General features: G+C 40.8%; 1 protein-coding gene across 1 annotated transcript; it reads left to right on the plus strand.

Annotated features, from left to right (window-relative positions):
- Positions 1-8,505: 8,505 nt before the first annotated feature.
- psmd14 (proteasome 26S subunit, non-ATPase 14) lies at positions 8,506-12,285 on the plus strand. The gene is made up of 11 exons (XM_029498205.1): positions 8,506-8,639; positions 9,377-9,432; positions 9,683-9,754; positions 9,840-9,959; positions 10,158-10,228; positions 10,401-10,551; positions 10,674-10,781; positions 11,082-11,156; positions 11,235-11,360; positions 11,717-11,779; positions 12,082-12,285. Exons 2-11 carry the CDS (start codon positions 9,385-9,387, stop codon positions 12,178-12,180), a joined length of 933 nt encoding a protein of 310 aa, XP_029354065.1. The 5' UTR covers positions 8,506-8,639; positions 9,377-9,384; the 3' UTR covers positions 12,181-12,285.
- Positions 12,286-12,740: the final 455 nt, after the last annotated feature.

Consider the following 12,740-nt stretch of genomic DNA (forward strand, 5'->3'; position numbering starts at 1 on the left):
TTGCCCGTTGTTCCAATTTATCACGGGATACGTTGTCCCTTTTTTTGGTTTTGATTCGTTTTGCGCACAATCAGTTGGCCTGGACACTCAACGCCTTTCATGTTGCAGTCGTCCGCACATACCAAACATTCTTCAGCCCCACATCCTCCAACCACACACACACACTTCCTCTTTCTACCCTTCCCCCATCTGACACACTACATGTCAGAAAATCAGGATGCAATTAAGTATAAGCAGGGACTGGCCTTAGCTGGAGGTCACAGTCTCCCTGTGCAACCCAGCAATGTATCAGAGTGTATTAATAGACTAAAACAGGGAACAGATACATTCTGTGTAGTTATACAAATAGCTAATAAATATATAATTTACATTTAAAAATTATAACATCACATCAGGCATAGAAACTCCTTTATGGCTAAGCACTGTTTCCTGAAATGCAGATGTGCCCTATATGTGCTGGATGTGGATCATGTGGTTTCATTTTGAAAACACAAACAGAATATCAACAAATTTCAAAAACTTGTAAATCGGGAAAACCTGTATTTTTATTAATGAGTGCCTTCACAAAATTGATTCCCTTCTACGCACGCTGTAAATGTGCAAACTAGACATTTTCATATTTGCTACACTGTTTGAGAAGATAGGACCCAGAAGCAGACAATGAGAGTCAATAAAGGGAGGGCTCCATGTTCTCTAATGGGAAAAGAGGGTCTTCAGGGGTCTGGATGTGTTGAGGCTTTGAGGTGATTGGGAAGCCAGAGACCAGAGCTGGATGTGGCAGGCAGGGTGAAAATGGCAGGCACAGGATCCAGGGGAAGGGGGGGGTGTTTGATAACCCAGAGAGGAAGCCATAAATGGAACCATCCCTGTCACTGATCAGGTGAGAGAATTGTGGGCATATTCAATCCAAGATGCTCCAAGGTGGTCCAGGAGGAAGGATGGCGAGCTCTGACACAGCAGAGGGCTGCCTCCAGGTCTTGATTAGCCTGTTCTGTTTGCCCCCTAGTCTGAGGGTGGTACCTGAACGAGAGATTGGCAGTGGCCCCCAGAGCCTGACAAAAGGCTCTCCAGACCCAAGAAGTAAGCTGAGGGCCCCTGTCTGACACAATGTCCTGAGGTATGCCATGGAGTTTGAACACATTAAGGACCAACTGATCTGCTGTCTCAATAGCTGAGGGCAAATTACAGAGGACAAACCCTAATCGGGATGGTATGTTAATTTTGATGCATACCCCCCCGCTGTTAAACTTGATACCTGATAGAGTCCACAACAAGTGGGCTGTTAGTGGGGCCATTATCTGAGTCAGGGTTAGAGTGCTGCACCTCCCAAACCAAAGTCTCTAGCTCTTATGTAGCTGTAACAACCACACAGGAAGAAGGTAGAATGGTCTCTGGTTCTTAGTCGGGTCTCTTGAGAATGGCCTGCCGGGATAGGGCATCGGGATCAGTGTTACGGGAGCCAAGTCGATAGGGAAGAGTGAAGTTAAATCGCACTATAAACTAGGCCCACCGTGCCTGTCGAGCTTTTAATCGTTTAGCAGAACGAAGGTAGGAGAGTTTTTGCCATCAAACTAACAGAACCTCTGCCAACATCATAGTTGCATTATGTTGGGAAAAGACCCAAAAAGAAAGGGGGGGAAAAAAAAAAAAAAAAAAAAAGGCACAGGGGTGCAGCTTATTGTCCCTAGATCACTGTGACAAGACAGCCCCCACCCCCAGGTCAGAGGCATCCACCCCCACAATAAACTGCAGGGAGTGGTCAGGATGAACCAATTGAAGAGTTGATAAGCTGTTTTGACACCTGGAATACTTACTGCCTCAGGAGACGACTGGAAAGGAGAGGCAAGAGAGGTGACTTGTTTTGGAGGCACTGCTACCTTGCTGTAGTCCCAGATAAACTCAAAAAAAAAAAAAAAAAAAAAAAAAACCAACTGCTTCCATGTGGTGGGCACAGACCACTCTGCCACTACCTGAACCTGTCCTTACCTGGCCCTGATCAGTGAGAAAGCCCAGATTTCAGCCTCACATTTCTCAGCTTTCATGTACAACTTGTTCTCCAATAACCAGCGTAGCACCACCATGACATTCTGAACATGCTCTTCCATTTTGTGGGAAAATGGAATATAGGATATATAGTCCTCCAAACATACAAATATGAAACGGTTCAGCACGTCCCAAGGAGCATCATTAACTAGTGCCTGAAAAACAAGCCTGGGCGTTTGTGAGGCCGAAAGGGTGAGGTGTATTGAAGGCTGTTTTCCACTCGTCTCCTTCTCTGATTCGGGTGAGATGGATCAGAACTGGGGTGAGTGCTGAAGCCCGGCTGTGTTGAGGCTTTGAGGTGGTGGTGATGAGGTGTGGCAGGCAGAGACGAGGAGACGTGGTCAGGGGCAGGTAGAGTCAACACCAGGAGGTCAGCCTGGAAAAGAGCGCTGGACAGTCGTGCATGAGATGATGACAATCTGACGATGAGTGGATAGAGAACCAGGGCTTTGTACTGCAGGCTGATGAGATGATGAGAACCAGGTGAGGCGCCAGGCTGGAAACTAAGGCAACGAGACAACGCCCACGCCTTACCCACACATACGCTCAGGACAGGGGAGGGGAAGGCAGGGAGAACAAACAAGGAAATCCACAGACATGGCTGAAGCCATGACATACACAAAGAGCTCACATCATGAATTGAAATAAAAAGATGTAGTAGTTTGTTAGTTGTATTATTACTATTATTATTTACAACAATTTGGCTGCTTTCTACACTTTTTGCCCGGTACACTAAAACTCAGACCTTTTAGGCGCATTTGACACATTGCACATTGGTTATTGCACCCTGTCTGAGGAGCAGTTTTCCTCATTACATCTGATCTACAAGAGTAGTTTTGTCCCAATTTTATGCTTTATCCATGTTATGCGTTTTGTTGTATTATTTTATATATATATATATATATATATATATATATATATATGAAGGAAGCATTGGAGGCTCTTGATGCGTGGTAACATTGTGGTTAGCGCTGTTGGCCCACAATAGGAAGGTCATGGGTTTGGTGTGTACATATTATTTATATATATATATATATATATATATATATATATATAAATAATTAAATAATATGTACACACCAAACACACCAAACCCATGACCTTCCTATTGCGGGCCAACAGCGCTAACCACAATGTTACCACGCATCAAGAGCCTCCAATGCTTCCTTTCTAATCTCTCATCTTGGCATTGTAGTTAGTGCTGTTGCCCCACAATTAGAAAATCACGGGTTCGGTTCCCAGCTCGGGGCTTTTCTAGGCAGTGTGTCTATGTTCTCCCTGTGCTTGCTTGGGTTTCCTTGGGGAACTCCAGTTTCCTCCCACCGTCAAGACATGCATGTTTACATTAATTGGTGACTTTTAATTTGCCTGTAGGTGGAGTGCGTCTGTCTATATATCTATATGGGTGGGATGATGGGACTTTGCTGCTCAGTCACGCAGACCTCCATTTGCATCATGCGCCGCCACTCTCTTGGGTCAGTTTTGTTCCAGCTTGCTCTGGTTGAGCAACCCAGTCCAAGCCTGCCCTGGGCTACCAACCCAACATTATCAAAATGCTACAGCCGATTCTCTGCCTCCATCAGAGCTCTGTGGGCTGCCCACTTGCTGGTAGCCCCAGGTCTTGTACTTACCAGGTAAGCCACTCCTCTCCAGAGGCTTCATCCAAGTGTCTATTTGTACCAGCATCTACTTCACACTGTGCCTATCGTTGAGATCTGAGCCGTACAACTTCCCAGATTTTAAACCAGCCTCTCCTGAACTGTTGGGATGATGGTATCCTTAATCCCAAAGCAAAACCGGTCTTGGACCCGCCCCTTCTTCTCTGTATGTTGACCCTGCAAAGGACTGCTGACCTATCCAGGGTGTACCCCACCCTCACCCATTGTGAGCTGGGATTGGCTAAAGCAACCCCCCTCGTGACCCAGAACTGAATAAGCAGTAGTAGATAAATGAATTAATTAATAATACCATCCCACAGTTCCTTGCAGCAGCAACATTTAAAGCAATGCACCCATCTGACTACAAGTGAAGTCAGATTATCCTTGTGGATTGCCCTTAACATCTTCAGTCTGGACATCAGTCGGAGTGCAGATAGTAGATGAGATGAGATCATACAACATATGTTGTCTGTCAGTTGGCAGGCAAAGACTCAGAATCAATAACACGAGGACTACTCAGATACAATAATGCTGGACTCTGCTCATTGAGACAAAGACAAGCTGGCACTAACACACAGGGGAGCACGGGCTATATACACACAGGAGGGAAGGGCTAATGAGACACAGGTGAAACACATCAGGGCGGGGAGTGGTGATCACACAGGGGCAGGAAGTAAACACAAAGACTATCAAAATAAAACAGGAAACTGAAAACGCACACAAAGATGAGTTACACAAATAAGCTTGACAAATGATGGGCCCTGACACGCCTGGGTTTTCAGTGAAAGCCAGTCTGAATATATACATATATATCTGGGCAGATTCCAGTTGTTATCCTCTGTTGTTGGCTGAGAACTGTGAGATGTTCTGTGTGTGTGCCAGAGTCGGCCGAGATGTGGAAGTAGCATTTGATAATCAGGCAGAATTTGGGCCAGGGTCAGGCCCTGGAACCGTGTACTCAGCTAGAAGAAACATGAGGATGTAGCCCAAGTCTGAGCTGGATTGATTCGGTTATTAGGGGCTGCCATGCTGACCTGCGGCACACAGCTGTTAATGGTGAATGCTCGGGAAATGGTGAAATGCTGGGGAATTTCTTCTCAATGGACTTAATAATAATAATAAATTTTATTTATGGGCACATTTTTGGACACTCAAGGATATCTTACAAAACAGGACAATAAAATCAAACAATAGATAAAATACAATCAAGAGGTGAATACAAATAGAAAAGGGAAACAGAGAAGTAAATTAGTAAAAAGTAAAAGTGAAAGTGAAGTCATTCCCATATACACACATAAACTGATTAAAGGGAGTAGGCTTGTCTGAAAATGTAAATTTAGAAGTGGAATTTGAAGGTGATGCAGGGAGTTGCACAGATGGTATGCTATTCTTCCTGGGATCAGTCAGGTACTGAGGAGCAAGGTTGCTGATGGCTTTGAAGGTGAGAAACAGAATCTTATAAAAAATGTGGTATTTGACTGAAGGCCAGTGGAGTTGCTACAGGACTGGCGTAATGTGAACTGGTGAATAGGTAGAAGGGCCCAAGGACAGAGCCTTGGGGTACAAGATTAAGTAAGTAACTGCTCACCTAAGATCCTCCAACAAAAGCTTTTGCATGGATTCTGTGGCCACCTCCTTCTGCTCCGCTAGTGTGTCCTTTAGTTTGTTAGTCTTTGGTAGTGTTTGCTGACCTCCTTCTTGGTTTCAAATTCTGAATGTTAGTTGAGGTCAGTTTCACTAAACTGCGCCTTCAGGCTCTCCACTTCCTGACAGAGTGCATCCTGCTTATTCCACATTCAGCACGTTATCCCACAGCAGTTGCTGCGAACGGGTATGTCTTTGTTCCAGCACTTTTCACTCAATTTCTTCTGGACTCTGATGATAAGCTTACTTGCATGTTTTGAAGACAACTTGATCTGATTAGCTTCACACTTCAGTCTGGTGGAGATCTCACTGACCTTCTCCTGCTGACAGCTAATACATTGCTCTGCCCCCCTGGAGGCGAGCCTTCAATATCTCAAACTGTGTGCCTGAATATTTAATTGTTTTGGTTCCTTAGTTCCTTGGCCCACTTTTTGGTCATAAAGGCCAAAAGAATCAGTCTAAAGGCCATTGCTGATATTATCAGTGGGTTTTTTTTTTGTTGTTGTTGTTGTTGTTGTTGTTTTTTTGTCATGCATGTGCAATGATTTCTAGCTCTCTGATTGGGTAGTCACATGTTGAAAAATCTCGAATGAGGATCTGAGTTTAAAATTTCCTCAGTTCTGCTGCTTTCTGTACAGGGTTACTGTGGTAACTTGCTTGCTATTAGAGTGTCCATGTCAGCCTGCATCTTTCTGTCTGTCTGTCATTTCTTCATTAAAATTGGGTATTTTATTCACCATACGCACTTTATAGGTTTATCCAGTGTAATACAATGGAAATACAGTATTGATAGAGATGCAACATTACAACATCTGGCAACACATAGTTATATCTGATAAAGGTGCAGGTAGTGATGTAGAGCTTAACTGTTTGGGCCCACATTGTCTTTTGCTTTTATCTAATTAGACTCATTTTATATGCACATACAAACACTTAAGAGTTCAAAGCAGTTCTTGCCATTAGCAGCCATCCTGCTGCAAGTCCTGCTGGAGATTTATAGAGCAAAGCTAAATCCAAATCCCATCAGGGTGCAGGGAAGCTCTTAAAGCATCAAATTTCTCCCCCTTATTTCCTTTGCTGTTAGGATTAAGGTTTCATGTTGGTGTCATGTTACAAGCCACTTCTGATCTTCCTTGAAAAGTCATTCATAGCTAAATAATCAGTAGCAATATCATTTGTGCAAGTTGTAGCCCAGTTTAGCCATTAGGGCACCAAATGTAAATGTAAGCCAGCTAAGTGACAGATGAGAGTTTAAAGTTTAAAAAAGGATTATGTTTCACAAATAAGAGCAGTGTATAGCTGTTTGAATCTGTTTGAATTGTACTTTTAACCTGCTCTTCTTTAAATGACTCAACTTTGCCAATAAATCAGTTTATCTATAGGTTTTGGCTCATTTATTCATGTATCCATTGTTTGTCTGGGTAATTTATCAAAGGGCTTTAGAAAAGCTTCTCTTAAGTCAACTATATAAATGCGTTGGGAATTGAACTACTTAAAAGCTGTCAACTGATCACAAACAGTACTGAATTATGTTAGATAATTCAGTCAGCAATAATGATTTGGCAACAGTAAACCATCCACTAAGAAGGAAAAATAATGACATTCTGCTTCCTACACCATCTCAACTCAGATCAAGTTATTGCTTACATAAGATCCTTCAATGGTAGACTGGCTGATAAAGTGTCTCTATTGGACAATGTATTCAAACCACAATTCCAACAGCCCTGCAGAAATTTGATAAACACCAAAGCCACAAAATTGGGATACAACAGTAATAATATTAACCTTACTCATGTAGATTGATTCAAGGACCATGAGAGCCAGTATAACTCATCATGAGGAAACACATCCTGGTTCAGACTGCAGAATTTAGTGAATTGTGTTGAGGTAGCATGAGGTCTTGGGGTGTAGACAGGAAGGGACTGAGGAATGTGAATGATTGTGTGCACCGTCAACCAAGAATTAGGGAATTTAAAGTTCCTGTTGATGACCTCAGCATGCTGGCTGACTTGTCATGCAGTAACAATGACGGAGGGAAGAGTTGTCCTGCAGAAATGGTAACTGCCTAACTGGAGTATATGAAACAGAGTTTGTCTACAACCCCACTGATGGCATGACTTGGGTCAGAGTTTGCACCTCCTTGGGGAATAAAGAAATGCTTGAATGTTGGAATATGAGAAACCACCCAAACATCCGAGCAGTTTCAATTCTTGTTCTTAAAAAAAAAAAAAAAAATAGTATGCTATATATTATGGCATTGATGACGAGTACTCTAAGTACTGGAGGTTTTACATTCAGTCCAGTGTAGATATATACAACTAGTTGCCTTGAATATGGTAAATGTTCACGATTTAATGTTACCCATCTCCTCAAAACATTTAATAAGCCCCATCAGTTATTGAACATCGAGAAACTATGTGGTCACACTATACTACTACTATTTGTACTAATGATAACAGTAATAAATTTTTAATATCTAAGTGCCTTTCAAGACATCCAATGACACACAAGACAATAAACTATTATGTATAGAAAGATCTTTATCGATCTTATTATAAATGTACATTTATCTATATCATCTTATTCATTACGATAAAGATTCTAGACTGTTAGACATATTATATGAATGAATATACAAATAAATTGATAGAATTACTCTTGAAAGCTGTGTATGAAATAATCATACACAGATGATTATTTCATCTGTGCATTAACAACCACACAAAGCAGGCAACTAGGCAGTTGCTGACAAGGCCCCCTTGAAAGACTTCGTTCATTCATTCATCTTCTACTACTTATCCATTCCAGGTCACAGGGGATGCTGGAGCCAATCCCAGCTCACATAGTGTGAGGGTGGGGTTCACTCTGGACAGGTCAGCAGTCCATCGCAGAGCCAACACACAGAGACAGACAGAGACCAACAACCACTCACATTCACATGCAGACCTACAGACAATTTGCAATTCACCAGTTCACCCAAACATGATGTCTTTGGACGGTGGGAGGAAACCCATGGAGGAACGTGGAGAAGATGCAGACTCCCCACAGAAAGGAAACGAACCCGCGACCTTCTTCTTGTGGGGCAACAGCGATAACCACTATGCCATCGTGCTGACTGTTGCGCCCCCTTGTGCCTTTATTTTGAAATTGTTGTTGGTGACGTCATTCAACGCGACGGAAGCAGTTTTTCTAATGAGGAGCATTCTGGCTGATTCATTGTAGTAAATCGCGTTGTAATCTGCTACTCACAGAAAAACAGCCTTCTTAACACCTGATTTTTCCCCTTCAAGACAGGTGAGTGCAGTTCTAATTTAAAACAGCCACCACTTTCACAAAGTACGGAGCAGTGAAGTCGGTGTCAGTAACTTATTTCTGTTTTTCTACTGCGAGAAGACAGACGACTTTAGCCTGAGTCAGCTAACGGCAGGCTAACGGCCACAGCTAACACCAGTTATTAAACCGACCGATTTAATGTCAGCATAATGGTGTATGCGTCATATAGAAATGTTTGTCACGCAGTAAAGAAACAATACACAGTGATAAATAACCAGTACGCAATAATTTGTATCAGTGGACGAGTGCTGGTACCTCGACAGGTAAGGCAGCTAACTGAAGCTAACTAGCTAATGTTGACTTAACTTCGGCTTCACATAATGACAGTGTTGTAGTTTTTTAAGAGCGAGGTTTTCAATGTTCGAAACATTAACTATGATTAGATTTCCTGCTTTTCGTAGTAATGCAGGAAACATCATAATTTGTTACATTAGCAGAAATAGCGATAGTTTACAAAGACAAAATAAAAGTAAATACTACTGCTGCACGACAGGACTTTCATGGTCGTTTACTTAGTTTGCTCCTAATAGCGTAAACAGGGCATATTGCCATATATTAAAGAGAAGTGAAATCTTGAATTGAATAAGTTTTGTCAAATGTCTGTGATATGAGTATTATAAAGGTTGCCAAACAGCCATTTGGTTGTAAGCATAAGACTTTCTTTGTGTGTGGGTTTTTATTTATTTATTTTTGGACAGATATTGACATGGACCGGCTGCTGAGGCTTGGAGGTGGAATGCCAGGGCTTGGCCAGGTAATACAACCATCAAGTTTCCCATTGTTGAAAGAGTGTGTGTAATGCTTTTTCAGCAAAAAATAAAAAATTTATATAGCTGTGTGTAGGGTAGCTAACTACAACAGTAAAGGAGAAAACATTATAACTCATTTGAAAATCCACGCATCCAAATTCAAAGTGATAATTGCTTTGCAATGATTAATCTGTGCAACTACTTTTTTTGAGTGGAGTGGATAACTGGTTAATAAATTCTGCTTTGACTCCTCAGGGGCCTCCAACAGATGCACCTGCAGTGGATACAGCAGAGCAGGTGTACATCTCCTCGTTGGCCCTGCTCAAGGTAATCAAACATATTCAGAAAAAATCATTCTCTTTCAAAGACGTTATAATCATTTGTGCATTTTAAATAACATCTCATTTCTCAGATGTTGAAACATGGGCGTGCAGGTGTACCAATGGAAGTCATGGGATTGATGCTGGGAGAGTTTGTTGATGACTACACAGTGCGAGTGATTGATGTGTTTGCCATGCCTCAATCAGGAACGGTATGTATTCTCCATAATGTCAAGATTATGCATAATGCATGACCTGCTGTAAAAAAAAAAAAATATGTAACATCAAGAATCCAAGATCTATGTTTGGATACTAAGCTTTTTTTTGTGCTGATGTTAATACATGAAAGTCTGTGATGCTACATTTTGACTATGCACTTTGTCAGAAAATTATGATTTTGATTTTCATAGGGTGTCAGTGTTGAAGCAGTGGATCCTGTGTTCCAAGCAAAGATGTTGGACATGCTAAAGCAGACTGGGAGGTATAGTTTCACAGAATACCTTTCATTTCTTTCCAAATCTGCCAAAATTTGCTTTGGCCGGAACTTAACAGCCTAGTTTTTCCTTTCTTCTTTTTTTTTTTCCATAAAAATAACAAACAAACCCAACAACCTTCAAACATGTTTGCTGTCTTCCCCTCATATTGCTCATCAGACCAGAGATGGTGGTGGGATGGTACCACAGTCACCCTGGATTTGGCTGTTGGTTGTCTGGTGTGGACATCAACACACAGCAGAGCTTTGAGGCGCTGTCAGAGCGAGCCGTTGCAGTGGTGGTGGACCCCATTCAGAGTGTCAAAGGAAAGGTAAAGATATAAAGCTGCTCTAAAAGACCCTTAGAAATAGCTACTGTTAATTTGAATCCATCACAGAAGACCCAACTATTGATTCTAATACTGGTGTTGTGTGCAACCCCTTTGTTCTTCAGGTTGTTATCGATGCCTTCAGATTGATCAATGCCAATATGATGGTTCTGGGTCATGAACCAAGACAAACAACATCTAACCTGGGCCATCTGAACAAGCCTTCAATCCAGGTAACGTAGTGTACATGGCACCATCACCACGGCTCAAGATGAATTTCAATATTAAGATTTGACACACAAACATTTTTTTATCAATCAGAATGAAACAGATTTTGTCTTTGTGAACAGAAAAGTGCACCGAAGACTGCTTTGCTACTTATGCACTAGTTTTAATGTGACTCAGTCCTGTTCCTTGCAATAAGCCAAACAGAATTTAATTAAAGTTATTTATTCAGTGTTAATTCTAATGTCTCTGTGAACATTCTTATATTGGAGTATTTCACGCTAACTCCATGTTTTTCTTGTTTGCAGGCTTTGATTCATGGTCTTAACAGACACTACTACTCCATCACCATCAATTACAGGAAAAATGAGCTGGAACAGAAGGTCTTGATTTTTAAAAATATGTGTGTATTAATTGTTTTTAAAAATAACATTAGAAACATAACTTAAATTTTTGTTTAGATGCTGCTGAACCTGCATAAGAAGAGCTGGATGGAGGGCCTGACCCTGCAGGACTACAGTGAGCACTGCAAGCTCAATGAGACAATTGTCAAGGAAATGCTGGAACTGGCTAAGAACTATAATAAGGTACACCTTTTAGACTGGACCCAAGAGCTGCTTTTCAATTCACCGCTTCTACAACGCTTCTAGTGTGAAATACTTTTATGATTGGATTAAGAAATGAATCAAGAAATCTTAATCTCCATTTAAACATGTTCGGTTTATACAGGGATCCTCTCCCAATGTTGTAACAAAGAAAATCACTCCTCTATCATGTAATTGAACTGTTAAGCAGAATCAGTAAGATGCTTTGTGGGTCTAAGGATTTAACCCACAAGTTTGTTGATGCTTGTTGATTCTAGTCAAAGAAACTCATGTATCAAAAAGTACTGCATTTGTACAAAGAGGCAATTCTTTGAGACACTGCCATGCTTCCACCTCAGGCTGTTGAAGAAGAGGACAAAATGACCCCGGAGCAGCTGGCAATAAAAAATGTTGGAAAACAGGTAACAAAAACAATCATGTTTGTTGATTTGGTTATTTTTGTGCTTACCAAGAGTTTATTTTTTAATGATGATAATGATAGTTTACCACATTAAAGGCTGTGATTGCAATTATTGTTCATTTAAGGTAAAATTCAATTGAATTAGTCTGATGGTGTAAATATATCAGCACAAGCAAAGGTCAACAGTTTCTTTTTACCTCAAATATGTTTTAAACAGAAGATTTACTAAAACAGAATGTGTATTCTTTTAAAACATCATCTTCACAAATCATATCTCACTGTTTTTGTCTTTTTCCTTCTTAGGATCCCAAGAGGCACCTGGAGGAGCACGTAGATGTTTTAATGACATCCAACATTGTTCAGTGCCTAGCTGCCATGTTGGATACTGTAGTTTTCCAGTGATAGCCCTGTATGTATGACTGTTAATATTACAATTCTTTTCTTCTTTTATATAAAATAAATGTATGTATAAAATAAAGTCTTGGCTGGTGTCTGGTGTAAATTGGACAGAATGGTATTATACTTTAGTTTTTCCACCAAAGCAGCAACTTTTAGTCCATACTGGTTTGTTCATTTCTGCATTTTAAATATGATTTTTTTTTTTTTCTCTAATTATAAACTTTTAATGATGCTATTGTTTCCAGCTTTTATGTGTCTGGGTGGATTCTTAACAAGGGAGAAACTTCCCTATTTTTTTTGGTAAAATGTAACAAAATATAATTGAAAGAAATAGGAACCTACTGTTGTGGACCCCTTTGGTTATGTCATGTAATTTTCACAGTAGTCACTGGATGGTGCACGAGTTACAAGTTATATGGAAAAAAGTTCCCGGAGTCCTTTAAGGCAGTGATGTTTCAGCATACTTGATACATGATTTTTAATAATTACAATTTTTTTTTTTTGGGCCCTTTTTCTAAGTTGTAAGCAACGTTTGGAACGGTACAGAGCAATTGTCAGCTAAC

This window comes from Echeneis naucrates, chromosome 3, assembly GCF_900963305.1.
Source record: "Echeneis naucrates chromosome 3, fEcheNa1.1, whole genome shotgun sequence".
In the NCBI taxonomy this organism is placed as follows: domain Eukaryota; kingdom Metazoa; phylum Chordata; class Actinopteri; order Carangiformes; family Echeneidae; genus Echeneis; species Echeneis naucrates.

Excerpts from the sequence above, each read along its gene's own strand:
- psmd14 (XM_029498205.1), top strand. The coding sequence starts at position 9,385 with ATGGACCGGCTGCTGAGGCTTGGAGGTGGAATGCCAGGGCTTGGCCAG. Across the intron at positions 10,229-10,400 it reads ATGCTAAAGCAGACTGGGAG|ACCAGAGATGGTGGTGGGAT; the intron begins GTATAGTTTCAC and ends ATTGCTCATCAG. Across the intron at positions 11,361-11,716 it reads TGGCTAAGAACTATAATAAG|GCTGTTGAAGAAGAGGACAA; the intron begins GTACACCTTTTA and ends CTTCCACCTCAG.